The following is a 16,018-nucleotide window of genomic DNA, read 5'->3' on the forward strand; positions in this document are numbered from 1 at the left end:
TTCCATAGTCATTTTTATGCTCTGATATAACTCAATTCACAAACACAGAGATCAAAATTTAAATCTCAGAGCCCAAAAAATAATTCTAGAAAGGCCTCCATTACCCCTCAAAAACTATAAAACAAACAGATCTAGAGTAAACATGACCTCCTCTTTCCAGGGGCTCATTAGGCAATTTATGTATACAAAGGTTATGGGAGAGGTTACATCAATTCATTATACTGATGGAGAGCTTAATAATATTTAGAATTTCCTTAAGGAGAACTAATATAAAGCTTATCATTTAGTGTTCAGAAATTATATGTGTTGGATGGCAATGAAAAACAACTGCCTACCATCATTCTCATTAATCATTTAACTTCACTTCTCCCATGTATTTGAGGAACAGACTATGAGGAAGTCCTATGAAATACATGTTTTGGTATCACACAAAAGCACTGGACTAGGAATCAAAAGACCTGAGGTTAAATCTCATACCATGCCTTCCTAGCCATGTGACCTTGAATAAGTAACTTATCCTCTTCTTTATCTATAATATGGGGCAATAACTGACTTGTCTTCCGCACTGGATTGCTCTATGGATTAAATAATGGAATGTATGAAAAAGCATACCAAAAGCCTTATTCTAAGGTGCTATAAAAACATTTAGTATCATTATTAATATTATTACTATTATTAATAAGGGAAAATATGAGAGAGGACTGCACTGCTTACATTAGTGTTCTGCATGTCTAGTCCCAGCATGGAATGAATGGACTGCAGGGAAGGATGCTGGATAGCTTCTCTTGCTCTAGGTCTTCAGAGCATGGCTTTATATTGTTTTAGTTAATTCAAATAACAGACATACCCACATTCAAAGGTAAGTACCCAAAGCCAAATATAAATGTTTTGGGGATTATTTCACTTTGGATTATCCATGCCTCTGTTTCCCTCCACTGGAGCAAATATTCAAGAGCTGACTGTATATAAAGAAGTCAGAGAAAACAGAGGTATATAAGGCAAAAAGGGAAAAGTAAATTACAATCATCAGTATGCAGTCAGACATGTTGTTTGCTCACTGAAAACATAATGCTATCCAGCAGCAGAACTTGCTTTCTCTGACAGTAGACTCAGTAATAACAACTTCAATAAACATCTGAGAATCTATGGTACTCAAGACACTATACCAGATGCTGAGGACACAAAGATAAAACATGAGTCCTGATCTCAAGCATCTTAGAGTTTAGCAGATAAAGCCAACTGGAATAGCTCAAACACAGCCTATATAATATTGACACAACCCACTGACCCAGGGATTAGTTAATCTAGTTGCACTTTTTACAAAGGAATATCACTTTAGCACAGCACACACCACTGACCATAAAAGAACGGTCAGAAGGTTTTTTTCTAGACATAGGAATGATAAAACCTAAAATTAAAGGCTTAATAAAAATCAGACATCATTTTTTAAAGTAGTATATTCAATAGATAAAAGAAGGCAGGAGTTAATTTCTATTATCATACGAAATGTTCAAATACAACACATTCAAACTCACTTTTGTTCCAGGAGGCAATCCTTCCAGTTGTTTAGGTTTTATAAATGTTCTATGATGTTGAGTTTTGTGATCCATTTTCTCTTTACATGTCAAAAATTGCAGTCTGCATTTTGTACAACGATGTATTCCTTTTTTCTGTTTAAAAACAGAAAAGGGAGGAAAAATAATTTCTACAACCACAAATGTGTCCTTAAACCGCTCTGATTTAATTTTAATGATACCTAAATAATTTCGAAACTACTATTTTACATCACCGATATAAATAACAGCAAAATATTATTTCATTTTTTAAAACACTCTGCATTAGTATTTGGGTTTCAAAAATGTCTATTCCTATAGAGAAACTGAACGTAAGAGTTGTACCTGTAGGTTCTAATGAAAGTTCTCTCAACAGTGGTTGAGAGCTTATCTAATTACAATTTTAAAGTATTTAGACACATGATATGGTTAAAAAGAGCTAGACTATGTTTTTATCTTAGAAAAAGGTAAATTCTTTTAAATTTTTGCTATTTCCAGTTGGTTGACAAGTTGGTAAAATAAATTCAAATATTTAACCAGACATTTCAAAGAAGGCTGTTATAGAAATGGCTGTATAAAGTAGTGCTAATACAACTTTCTGCAGTGATGAAAATGTTCTACAGCTGCACTGTCCAATATGGTAGCCACTGGCCACATATGGTTTTGAGCACCTAAAATGTGCTAAGTGCAACAGAAGAACTGATTTTTTAATTTTATTTAACTTTAATTAATTTTAAGTTCAACAGCCGCATGAACATTGAACAGTGTTGGTATGGACACATAAATCAGAACAACTACTGCCAATCTATTTACTGATTAAGATCCCTTGAGTGAGTCCCTCTTTAACCCCAATCCTGTTATTCTACAGCTGGAAAACAAGACCCAGGAAAAATCTAAACCACTCCCCCATAATCAGTTACTGGCACTGCTAGACTCCTGATCCAGTGTTCTTTCTACTACATACTATCAACTACAGTCTTATCCATATGGTCTCATTAAGAAATGATATATGTATGTAGGTGTGTGTGTATATATATATATATATATATACTTAATACATAAATACAAAAAAATGTTTTCTCGAAAGTTACAATCTGCCAGATACATCACTATTTCCATTTAAATACACTCAATCATTTATAAAATTCGAACAAGGTAATATACTGAGAAGTACCTGGCACAGTTACTACTAGCATACAGCAGGCATCTCATAAATCAAAGCTCTTAACAAAATTCAAAGCAATGTATAAACATAATGTGTTTGTATTACTATTCTAGCTGCATCTTAAGACTATTTTAGAAGTGTGGTACATTGTATTATATCGTAGATACAGGCAATTTTTAAAAATTCACTTATATGTGCTGAAGGAAGGGGCAGAAAAAGAGAAAACTTGGCCAGGAAACAGATACTAAGACAACAGGACAGAAAGAAAGTTCTCCGGAATTCGATTCCCAGAAATCTTTTATCTATAATCACTCCCCAGGTTACCTCCTCCAGTTTCATGGCTTTAAATACTATCTATCCAACTGTCTACCTGACATCACTACCTGAGCGCTAATATGCATCTCAAATCAACATGGACAGAACCGAATTCTGGATTTTCTCCCTACCTCCCTGTCCCCCCAAATCTGTTTTCTCAATCTTCCCCCTATGACAGTGTACGAAAATTCCATTCTTGCAGCTGCTTCAGACAAAAACTTGGTAACTCACTCACACACCCCATATCCAACCTATTAATAAAACCTGTCAGCTCTACCTTCAAAAACTTTCATCATCTTTCCACTCCTTATTACCTCAAACTACAGCTGCCATACTGGTCCAAACCACTTACCTGGATTCCTATCTTCTTCCTGCTATGTTCTTTCCTACCTGTGGTCTATTCTCCCAATACCTGCCAATGATCTTGAAACATGGCAGATTGTTCACACACTTAAATGCTCCGATGGTTGTCCAAAGTCCTGTTTCCGGTTTACAAGGCTCTGCATGAACTGGCCTGCACTCTACTGCTACAAGCTTATCTGCTACTTGTTTTCCTCTTATTAGTTTACTCTGCTCTAGTCACAATTGGTCTCTTTGCTGTTCTCTGAGTGCCCCATGTATACATTCACTTCAATGCCTACGGAATATTTCCTTTCCCAGATTTCCACATGGCTTATTCCTTTATATCCTTCAGACAGGCTCATACTTCACCACACTACGTACATAACAGCAACCATTCCTTCATTCCCAACACCTCCCTAGCACTCTCTATCCTCCACATTTTTCTTCAAACATAAACATGCATGTATTTATCTTTCTCTAATTCAAATTCCAGAGGGCACAAACTTTGTTTTGTTCACTACTATATAATACCCAAAATAGCCCCTGGCACATAGTAAGACACTCAATAAATATTTCTTAAATAATTGGACTGTGAGGCAGAAAGCAAGAGACTGACAGAGAGAGTGCATATGAGAAGCAAGTACAATTTAACTAGTTCAAAACATCTGCCATTCCATTCAATAAACATTTGTCCAGAGTCATGAGATAGAATATATTAATCTATTATTCTCTTAGTTGGATGCAATCCTTGCACATTTCTCCTGTGTATAAATGCATTTCAAAGTAGTAAGAGTGATAAAGAAACAGTACCTTTTTAAATAACATCATGTTCAATCAATGAAACAGTGATCTATTCCAAGGGTAGAGAAATAATGATCTGTTTTGAACTTTTTTGATATGCATACTACACTTGGGAGACTTGAGGGATTTAAGAGTAATTCTGACTATATTTAATTTCTGCCCTTAGACTTAATGTCAATGTGAAATCTGGGTCTTTGGTAAAGCAGTAAAAGCCTGGGCTCTGAAGTCAAATTTTAATTCTGCCTTTTATTAGGTAGAAGGACACTGAGCAAGTTACTTTCTCTAAAAGTTTGTTTCCTCATCTAAAAGTTAGAAATATAATAATACACATACAGTGATTGTGAATATGATAATCCTTGTAAAGCACCTGCTGCTGCCGTAAGGTAAGTGACTACATATGTTAAATGTTTAACATTTTTATTAAAGATCTAATGACCATATTTGACACATCCGAAATCACTTTCATTATTTCTTAAAAGTCATACAAACTGGATTGTTAACTCTAAAACCACCCAAGACTTAATATATCTTCTTAAAAAAAAGTTACAACCACAGTCTTTGAAGACAATAAAATGAGCCATAGAATCAACAATTCTTATTGTCTAAAACCACACTAATGATGTCATCTCAATTACAAGTTTACAGTCCTACTCAGCTATGGTGTTCTGGTCTTGGTAAATAATTATGCAAATTGTAAATATCCTGAAGGTCGCTGATGATCCTTATCAGTAGATTCCCCTTTTTACTGATTAATAGAGTCCCCTTTTGCTGACTGCCTACCTCCTAAATATTCCATATAAACAAAAGAAAATTGGCAACAATGGCAAGACAAGACATTAAACTCAGTGTATAAAAACCTTATAAATCACATAGCCCACACAGTGGGCCCACACATCTCTTTCATAATTATCATTCTTCCCATATCTACATCTCACTCTGGAGCTTAGGAAAGCTGTGGGGGAAAATTATGTTAAAAGACCTATAATGAAATAGCACTACCGTTTTACATCTCATTCTCCCATTCAAATTTAAGGCCAAAGATGAAATAGAGTACCAAGAATGGTGTTTCCAAAACTCTAGTTCTCAAAAAATGTTATTACATATTGTGCAAATAATGGGCTCAATGACCAAAAAAAGTTTGGGAACTGATAAGTACTACACCCCTTGCTTGGAGATGCACAATATTCATTAGCATATTAGAAGCTCGGAGAAGTCCTGTTTTAAAAAACAGACAAGCAAACCTGTTTGATATTGTAGATCTAGGCATTTGCCCAATTTCTTTACTAGTAACAATTTGGGGGGAAACATCTCTTAACACCTGATGGAACAGTGTTGGGGAAACCTAGAATAGAAAGATTTTGCCAGAACTTCTCAAAGATGAGTATCATCCCAGTCACAACATAGGAGATACTAAATTCACTTGGATAAAGAAGGAGCTATATACACATAGATATATAGGTAGATAAGACAGAGACACATATTATACAGCACGTATATATATGTGACACATACACAATGGAATATTAGCAATAAAAGAAAGAATGAAATCCTGCCATTTGCAGTGACATGGCTAGAACTATAGAGTATTACGTTAAATGAAATAAGTCAGAGAAAAACAAATACTGTATGATTTCACTCATATGTAGAATTTAAGGAACAAAACAAGCGAACATGGGGGGAATAAAAAAGAGAGGCAAACCAAGAAACAGACTACTAACTGTAGAGAACAAACTGATGGTTACAGGGGGGGAAGTGCCCAGGAGGATGGGTTAGATGTGTAATGGGGATAAAGAGGGGCACTTGTGATGAGCACTGAGTGTTATATCTAAGTGCTGAATCACTAAATTCTACACCGAAAATTAATATTACACTGTATGTTAAATAACTGGAATTTAAATAAAAACATAAAAAAATTCACTTGGAAATTCTACTTTTATGATCTTTCCCAGTTAACAACCACAACTTGATTTCATGATTATCAAATGACTAGAACTGAAAGCAAAGTGAACACCAATCAGCATGCCAATTTCATTAAAAATTTTTAAAAATGTAATGAGCTGATTAGGTAGGTGGCAAAATTTGATTACATGATCAGATTCAGTAAATCCAGTGACTTCTGATTTTGGCAAACAGAATGTTGTTGCTCTTTCAAGCACTTAAGAACAGAATCAGTGTTACATAAAAGTTTTCAGCCCAAACAAAGGATGGTTTAATTACTTCAGGAAAAGAACCAGTAAGCATAACATCAGAATTGAAGAGAAGGGTATTAAGCGCTAATATTGGGTCGCAAAAATTTATGTAGCACAACTAGCAGAATTCATCCACAAAACAAGTGATGACCTAAATATAGTTCTTCGGCAGAGTTCATATACCAAGCAGTAAGTGTCATTACTGTTTCCTTTATCACTGGCAGCTACAAAAGACCACTTCTGGTCAATAATAACAACATATATTCTCATCCTAAGGGAGCTAAAAAGTGGAAATAAGGTTGGAAGAAAAAAGGAAAACAAGATTATGAGTCCTCAATCTTTTCTTTTTTTTTTTTTTTTCAAGAGCAAGTGCACAAGCAGGGGGAGGGGCAGAGGGAGAGGGAGAAGCAGGCTCCCGGCTGAGCAGGGAGCCTGATGTGGGGCTCGATCCCCGGACCCTGAGATCATGACCCAAGCTGAAGGCAGATGCTTAACAACTGAGCCACCCAGGTGCCCCCTTCAATCTTTTCTTAGTTCAAGCTCACCTTTACCCTGGTAACTACCTTCAAATTCATTCCCATACCCACTCCTGGACCCCGAAATATCCAATCTTGTGGATATTCCACTCATCTTCCCTTTTTTCCTTCAATCCTAAGTTTCTTATTTTTAGCTATCTTCCAGAATTTTCACTTATAAGCCACGACATCACCAGAAAGGAAGGAAAAAAAGTGGAAGTTTTACAAGTAATTCAGCATTAATTGCAAATTAATCATGTCATTTGGAAAATCTTGCTTCCCTTGCAGAACAAATCTAACCAATGTTCTAAGTAATAATCTTTTTGCTAAAACAACATGAGCAAATAAGAACTGGTAAGTCCCACCTGATGCTTCATATAATGATGCATGTAGGGTGTTGCAATTTTGATAACTTTGAGGCAAAATGGACATAGCAAGTTCTTAGTGTTTTCATGGCATGTTCTGAAATGAGTTTCTACATCAGAAAATGATGATGATCTATAATTGCAAACCTACAAATAAAAAAGGTTTAGTTTAACTTGAAATTGTATAATGATACGCAATTACAAAGTAACAATGATAGGTCATTTGTTTAAAAGAACACCAGCTACTACTCATTCAGCTCCGATACCTACACAACCCAGAATACCGTTAATGCAAGCACCAAAAGATAATCTCTGAGACAGAAAAGTTATGTATCAAAATTTAGGGATACTTCCCAAAACATAACTAGGTTCCCTTCTTTTTATCAGATCTTTTTATTTACCACCCCCATCTTGACTTGAATTTTCATGCTTTAACACCTCTTGTCCTATAAAGTTTTTTTCTGCTACATAAAACAGCATCTTCCTTTAGATTATAAATGGCCTTCAGGCTATGGCACTGGCAATATGTTCTTATCTTCTTTTTCTTTTTTTTAAAGATTTTATTTATTTATTTGACAGAGAGAGACAGCCAGTGAGAGAGGGAACACAGGCAGTGGGAGCAGGAGAGGAAGAAGCAGGCTCCCAGTGCATGAGCCTGATGTGGGGCTCGATCCCAGGACTCTGGGATCACGCCCTGAGCCAAAGGCAGACGCTTAACAACTGAGCCACCCAGGCGCCCCTTATCTTCTTTTTCTATTTCTTCTTCAAGTTCTGAAAAAATGCTAATCCCAAAGCATTTCGTAGGGTTCTCTGTAACTAAAAGCATTTCATACTTCCCTTGTATGCCTACATTCTTCCCTGTATGGTAAAATAAGTCCCTATGCTTGTCTTTCTGCCACAGGGCTTTTCTTTGTCCCATTGGGAGTAGGCATAAAACAGCCTGTGGACCAATTTCAACTCTCTGCCGACCCCCACATACAATGCATGAGTTATGCCAAAGTTTTTTTTTTTTTATTAATGAATAGTTTACAAGAGGAATTTTAATTTTAGTAACCAATTTTATCTAAATGGTTAGGAAAATAATATATTTCATGGCTCATGAAAATTATGTGAAATTCTGATTCCAGTATCCATAAATAAAGTTTAAATAAATAAACACAGAGCCAGATCACACTCATTTACTTGTTGTCCATGGCGGCTTCTGTGCTACCGTGGCGGGGCTGATTAGTTGCAACAGACTGGATGACCCTCAAAGGTGCTTTACATCCGGTGCTTTACAGAAAAAATCTGCTGACCCCTGGCCCAGTAGGTTTAAATCTTATAATCAAAACAACAGAAAACAAACAAACCAAACAAACACTAAATACACAATAAAATATGTGTATACCTGGCAAATATATGGCATTTCCCCAGGCTTATGATTGTCCTTCATATGTTGTAAAAGAATATGCTCTGTTTCAAATGATAATTCACAGATTTTGCAAATGGCTAAAAGTGGGGAGAAAAAAAGACATTATACCATTTTAAGATACAGATATACATACACACACACACACACACACACACACAAATATTGCCATTATGTTGTATAACTGAAACCATATGTCACTTATAGCTCAATAAAAAAAAAAATGTATCCTCACCAAACAAAAACAGATATATATGTGTAAAATTCATCTTATATATCTATATCAGCAAAAATAAAAATAGTATTGGTGGGAACGGACAGCAGTTACACAGTTTTTAACTGTGTGTCTAACACAGTTCTAAGTACTTTACTTACATTAGCTCATTTAACTCCCATAACAGCATTATGAAGCAGGTATTTCTATTATCCCCATTATTCAAATATTAAGTAACTTGCCTGAGATCACACAGTTGTATTAAGAGGCAGACCTGGAATTTGAACTCAAGCTATATAGCTCCAAAATCTGTGATTTTAACTACGATTGTAGTTACTTTTCTTATTCAAGTTTAAATGCACGGCATTAATTTCATATTTGAAAACTACGATCTGAGGTTTTTAATTTAGTTCCCCACATATAATGCACAGGTTATTTACTTTAATGAATTATTTGTAAGAGGGACTTTAATTTTAATAACTAGTTTTAACAATTTAGATAAGTTAAAACTTTTCCAGTTTTGTCCCCAAATTTTCAAAGTCTTTTTCTTAGTCTTATTTTTCTAACAAGCTTCTTTCTCAGAGTTTAACATTGTCAAAATTGATAATATCCAATACTTAAGTAGAACTGTAACTTACTAGAAAATTCATGGGGTGTATGTGTGCTTTCAATGTGACACTGCAGTTGAAATGGTGTGGGAAACTGACGATAGCAGTGCTGGCAGGTGGTGTGGTTTTCCCAGCTCTCACTGCTTTGCTTCTCAAGTTCCAAATGGTGTTTCATGTGGTTCATAAACCTATAAATGATTGTCAACAGGTGCAAAAATTCAGATTTAAAAACAAAAATCTAACATATAAGTATCTGAATCTAAATCTTAAAAATATATACTATTCAAAATAAAATTTCAAAAGCTTTAAAGTCCTCTAGAAAACTCTGTATTTTAAATAATCACTTTCATTAAGTGGCTAAATAAACATCTTTGCTTTAAAAGAATTCATCAATGTAATTAATCGGAAATATCACTAATTTGCTCAAATTCTTAATCATTTCAGATTATAAAAATGTTTTTTAAAGATAAAAAAGCAGGGTTTTTTCCCCATATATGAATACTATTTACATTTTTAAATAAAATACTTCAAAGGAAGGAAACCCAACCACCAAAAGCAGCTACAGTCATGAGAGAAATGTTTTAAGGCCATGAAGATATACAATAGATTCCAGCTGTTTAAAAGACAAATTACTGGTATTTTTACTTGTGTCTTGGTTTCTAAATGCATGTAATAGCAACTTTAATGCCTACAATTACAAGAACCTTTTGTTTTATTTAATGATACTGGTTCACTGTTAGCACAGACTGTTCATTTTAACTTGCAGACTGTGCCCTTTGTAGGCAACGTCCATTTTTCAGTTTTACATTCTGCTGTTTCAGCTTCCCTAAAAGGCTTCTTATGAGCAGGAACTATGACCTTCAACAGCAAAGGGTGCAATATAAATGGGAATACCTATTTAAAAGAGCTTACTGAAGCTTTTTGCTGAATTTGAAAGTAAAGTTATAACAATTTTTAGCCTGGGTCAACTATTAACAATTATTCACTTTGAGCCCGTAAAGAAAAGAATCTTGAAAGTAAGAGATAATGTCATTAATCCGGATAGCAGTCACCATGAAGGCTATAACATTTATCTCTCTTTCACAAGTCCACAATAGTACTTCTCTTGAACAGGTTATGGCACATTTTGAAATATCTTTTTGTCCTCCCTTGGTTTTAACACCAGCTCTACAAACACCTATAGAAAATCCTAGTCTTGGCTAAATATTTATATAGAGAGAAAAGGTCATGAGCCATTAAACTTTCAGCTCACAACTTTAAGCAATTAAAGTGTATCTGTATAAAATAATCTCTTAACTAGCAAGCTTTCTCACAATTATTATATGAGCCCCATTGGGAACGCAAGCTACTTAAACCAACAGATGGAAATGAGGGAAACGTAAAAGCAAACTTCTTACAAGGATGTTCACAGAATAAAATAAATCTAACTGTTTCTGGTGACACTCAGTGTAGGAGAAAAAAAATATACCACAATATGTTGACAAGGCAGAGAGTAAAAATCTATAGCTATCAGTTTCCTACCATTCTCTACAAACATCAGTTTGTCTTCCCAGTTTTTACTGTTAGCATAAAATATTATTTAACATATATAACTTCTTTGGTTACAAAGTATTTACTATTAAAGTTACATTTCCTAAACAATCAGTATTTCAAAAAATGCTCAATTCCAGGATGTTATAAATGCTATTTGCTTTAAATTTGAAATATTCAGGTACCCTAGAAATATGTAACTACTTTTATGAAATAATAACAAAAAAAGGAATTTAATTTTCATATGTTTAATATTAAGTGGGCTAATCTCAAAGGAAAACCAAAACCTATTGCTGTAATAACTTCTAATGTATACATATTTAAGTATAACAAGGAACTAAATCAGTGAAACATATTTCTACGCTTTCACCGTATTTACTAACATGATTTTTCTGGTGTACTTTACTATTAAAATGGTAAGAATATGGAAATAGGTGATCGAGTTCTACTGTAATATTATTTCAGTGTTCTATCACAAAGTACAACATCCCTTCTGTTAAACCATGAACTACTGATGGCTGTTAAAGTTTAATTAAAGGAGATAAAGAAATGTGAGGACTCATATGAAATAACGTATGTGAAACAATTTGGAAACTATAAACCACCACCATGAACAAAGCTTTAATAACTGTTATAGGAGTATATCACAATGTATTTCTGGGTTTTTCTATATGCTTCTTTTTGGACTTAAGAACTCACAGTAAAATGAAATAAATATTGGGTCCAGAAGTAACCTATAGGTACCTAAGAATGCTATTTACAAAGTTATCAAAGGTAAACATAAAAAGGCATACATTTGTACAAACACACACATACACGTGCTCATCTAAGGGAAGTACACTGATGTCTGCAACTTACTTGGAAATGCATAAGAAAAAAATAGTTTGAAGGAAGAATGAACAGATACATGATGAAACAAGTTCAGTAAAATGTTAATGGTAGAATCAAGGTGATAAGCATACAAGTATCTGCTGTACAATTTTAAAAACTTTGCTGAATGTCTGAACATTTATAATAAAATGGTGTAAAAACAACTTTACCTAATATAAATCTCAAGCTATATAACCACTGAAAAATATCAATCAGTATGTCTTATTATTTTGTTCTTGTTAAGTACTCATTTATAGGATGACAGCTACTAATATGCCATGTAACTCAAAGATCACAAAGTAAAGTTCCTAAAATTTAAAGCATACATGTATAAAATTCAAAATTCCACTGGAAATTAAAGTTCTAATTTTTAAAGGGGTTAAATTTTAAAATCAAAGTAGACATGCTTCCTAGAACTGGTACCTCTCTAAAGAAGATCACTTTTTCTGCAAGGTAAATGTTCTAAAAATTATAAATCTGAATTAAAAGACGTGAGCATTAAATAAGATTAGTATGGAGGAGGTCAAACTGGACATACTAAAGTGGTTCTTCTTGTGAAGAAAAATAAAATTCAAATGCAGGTAAAAATGAAAATGATCTCATGAGAATTCCTAAAATAGTGATAATATAGGGGAAAAAGTCAATTTCCTCTTATTTGAAATAAAGTTTGTCCTTTCTTAAGTTATCTTAAAGAAATACAACTAAGTGGATCCAGGAGTCAACTCTAAATTACAAGAAAGAACAAAAGCTTTTTAACAGGACAACCTGCCTCTGTCCTTAGTAGAAAGTATTAAAATTTCTTATCTAGAATGGCACAGAAAAATACAAGATAAAGATAAACATTTATATCTGGAGCATTCCAGTTTTCAGACAGAAATGAAAATAAGTATTTACATACCTAATATTATTTTTAAGAATTTTCAAGCAACTGAAGCATTTAAAAGTTGTATGAGTCTTCTGTTCTTCCTGGACATCTCCTTCATGTTTTCCGTAATAAAAGTCATTAACTAACATGATCAATTTTCCTTTCTCTGAATCAACAGTCTTATTTTTATTTGCTGTACTTGAAAATTCTGTTTTAGCCAGTCCTGAAAAGTTATTTATCATGTCTGGACAACAGTACTGAAAGAGAAAAAATAGAAGTCTTATTTATCCCTTAAAAAAATTAGATATCAAAAAACAATTCTATGTTTACAACTAAAGTCAGACCATGTAAAACTGTGTTTGGTAATATGTCTGGAAAAATATTAATCTACAAGTATGTGGTACATACACTCTAAATAACAATAAACACCTATTATCTTAATAAGCAACAACAAAATTTTTTAAAAGAATAACCCTAAAACTAGGACTTGGCTATTGACCTAACAGCTTTTTTCCTTGAAATTTATCTTTTCAGATATAAATACTGAATAATAACTTAAATGTTTAACTAAACTAAAACCTATTCATTTCATATCCATGTTAAGATAGAGTATAGAAAGGAAATGTAGTTTTACATGCCATAATGTGTATGTTCAATTATTAAGTGATATATGAAATTTCATAATACCTAGTTAGAACTAAAAATTGAGCACAACTAACTTGCATTGCCCAGACGCAAGGTGGTAGAAAATGTGTGAGAAAAAAAAAAAAAGATCTTGAACAATGCTTTAAAAATTAGTAACATCTTGAAAAATTCTAGTTACACCTTGAAATCTAGAATACTTAAATATTTGAAGGGGAAATTTTGTTCCTCATGAATAAAATCAAGATGTCACATAAAGGGTTCTAATGTGGAATACTTTCATATGTGAGCTTTTTTTCTCAACAAGATATAATTAATTCATTTATTGTACATCATTTGCAGTTGTGGAATTTCTCTAAGGCAGTTTTTCTCAAAGGCCAGTCCAAAGAAGACCTGCATTAGAAAAACCAGAATTACTTGTCAAAATTCTAATTCCTGGGCCCATTTCAGACCCAAAAACCACAATGTATCTAGATACAGGGCCCAGAAATCTCTTTTTCAACAAGCTACCCGGGTAATTCTTTTATAACATACACCAGCTGATTTAAACTCTTCCTAAATGTATTATTTAGTAAATTAATAACAACATCAAAAAGTTTGAAACTCTAACAGAATTCTATTCCTTTTTTTTAAATCCAATTAGCCAAGGTATAGTACATCATTAGGTTTTTTTTGTTTTGTTTTGTTTTGTTTTTGTTTTTGTTTTTTTATTTGACAGAGACAGCCAGCGAGAGAGGGAACACAAGCAGGGGGAGTGGGAGAGGAAGAAGCAGACTCCCAGCGGAAGAGCCTGATGTGGGGCTCGATCCCAGAACGCTGGGATCACGCCCTGAACCGAAGGCAGACGCTTAACGACTGCGCCACCCAGGCGCCCCACATCATTAGTTTTTGATACAATGTCCAATGATTCATTAGTTGAATATAACACCCAGTGCTCATCATATCATGTACCCTCTTTAATTTCCATCACGCAGTTACCACCCACCTCCCTTTCCCCAACCCTCAGTTTGTTTCCTGAAGTCAAGAGGCTCATAGGGTTTGTCTCCCCCAATTTCTAAGATAACATCCATTTCCTCTCCTGTCACAATGAAATGTTAGATCATTGGTAAAATGTTCTGTATCACACGAGAAGCTGGGTCTTTGATCCAACACAGACCTATAACATTTCAATTGCATTTATTTTGTTCACTTGTCAATTCTGAAACCTTTAGGGAAAAAACACCAAGAAAAAAATCTAAAATAGATCTAAAAGAAACGGGAAAAAATACTGAATACAACGAGCCCACAAATAGTGACACAATTAGTGTTTAGAAGTTAAGGTTGCATTCATAAGCTAAATAAGGATAAATACATTAGTTCCCTAATATACATGATCTTCTGAGGTCAACCACTCAGAATAAATACAGTTGAAATGAAACCACAACAAAAAAAGAGAAATGAGAAGTTTCTAGATACTTCTTGGGACACATGTAGTACTTCAGAGTTCAACCTTAGGGAAGTCAGACTATTTCTAAGGACTATTATAAGGCTAAGTTCCTTCCAAAACATGCTGGTTTTGAATTTAAGTGGAGAAAAGGATGGTTTAGAGTAAATCCATCAGCACTATCAGAAAAATAACTCAAAATACATTGTCTTACTACAAATGATATAAACCAGTAGTATCATTTTAATAGACAAAATCCCTGACCATATCTGCAATTTTACCATAGAAGCGATCTCAAACAACAGTGGGAAACATTATAATGCACAAAAGTGATATGATATAGAATAGTGTCCCTAATTAGAAATGTGGACAATCATATATATTGAAACATTAAATCTGGTTTTCAGACTGTAGAAGTTATTGAGTCATATTTAAGACTTGACTTTTTTCTGAAATCTACAAAACCACCTAAGTAGTCTATATTAGAGTGTACTGCAAGGTTGCATTTTTCAGAAACATCTAATTTGGTACATCTATAAAAGTTAAAGTTACCTTAAATGCTCATAAATTATACATAATGGATGATCGATTGCTAACTGTTTTTTCATTTTCTTTTTTTTACATAAAAAAGCTAGGAACAGGTTTTAAAAATAAATATACAAATCTCAACGTATCTTTTTTTTTTTTAGTATAGTTGACACACAATGCTACATTACTTTTATTCACAGTATCTTTTAAACAATATTTTGGATCCCTATTAAGACAGGTGAGTGATAAACCACTGAAAACCAAGAATGGACAATCTAGTTCAGGAAATTTGGTTATTGAGAAAAAAGCAAAGAACCCCAAAGAAAATACCCAAAAGGCAGGAAAGCAACTTAAGAAAGGAGAACTAGTCTTAGACTGAAGGTTTTATAGGAGAATAGAAAAAGCTACGGATGGCACATTGAGCTAAGGTCCAAGACCAACTGGTCATCTTTTATTCAGTCCTAAAACCCTTTTGGTTCTAGCCCTTCACTGTAGCCCTGGATTATCCCTTATTTTCTTGGGGATAAGATACTAAATACTTTAATGCCATATACTGTAATTTGACAAACAGCAGATACCACCTAAATACCATTCTCATCTTCACTCCTCACAGTAGAGAGACCATGTTCTATTGCTTTGTTAGTGCCTAAAAATTTAGGTTAGATTTTCAGAACAAAGACAGTGG

The 16,018-nt window shown here is 33.8% G+C and overlaps 1 protein-coding gene across 13 annotated transcripts in view; it reads right to left on the reverse strand.

Moving 5' to 3' along the window:
- Positions 1–16,018, reverse strand: part of ZNF280D (zinc finger protein 280D) — a 296,194-nt gene that overhangs the window by 58,491 nt on the left and 221,685 nt on the right. For all 13 annotated transcript variants that reach the window (XR_008957079.1, XR_008957078.1, XM_057306150.1 and 10 more), the window contains 5 exons: positions 12,774–12,997; positions 9,506–9,663; positions 8,633–8,733; positions 7,246–7,392; positions 1,536–1,670 (listed from right to left, as the gene is read on the reverse strand). Coding sequence is in view for 11 of the 13 variants with exons in the window: in XM_057306150.1 (XP_057162133.1) it covers positions 1,536–1,670; positions 7,246–7,392; positions 8,633–8,733; positions 9,506–9,663; positions 12,774–12,997 (765 nt within the window). In the remaining 2 variants the exon portion in view is untranslated. The remainder of the gene's footprint in view (positions 1–1,535; positions 1,671–7,245; positions 7,393–8,632; positions 8,734–9,505; positions 9,664–12,773; positions 12,998–16,018) is intronic.

Source organism: Ursus arctos, unplaced genomic scaffold, assembly GCF_023065955.2.
Source record: "Ursus arctos isolate Adak ecotype North America unplaced genomic scaffold, UrsArc2.0 scaffold_36, whole genome shotgun sequence".
Classification (NCBI taxonomy): domain Eukaryota; kingdom Metazoa; phylum Chordata; class Mammalia; order Carnivora; family Ursidae; genus Ursus; species Ursus arctos.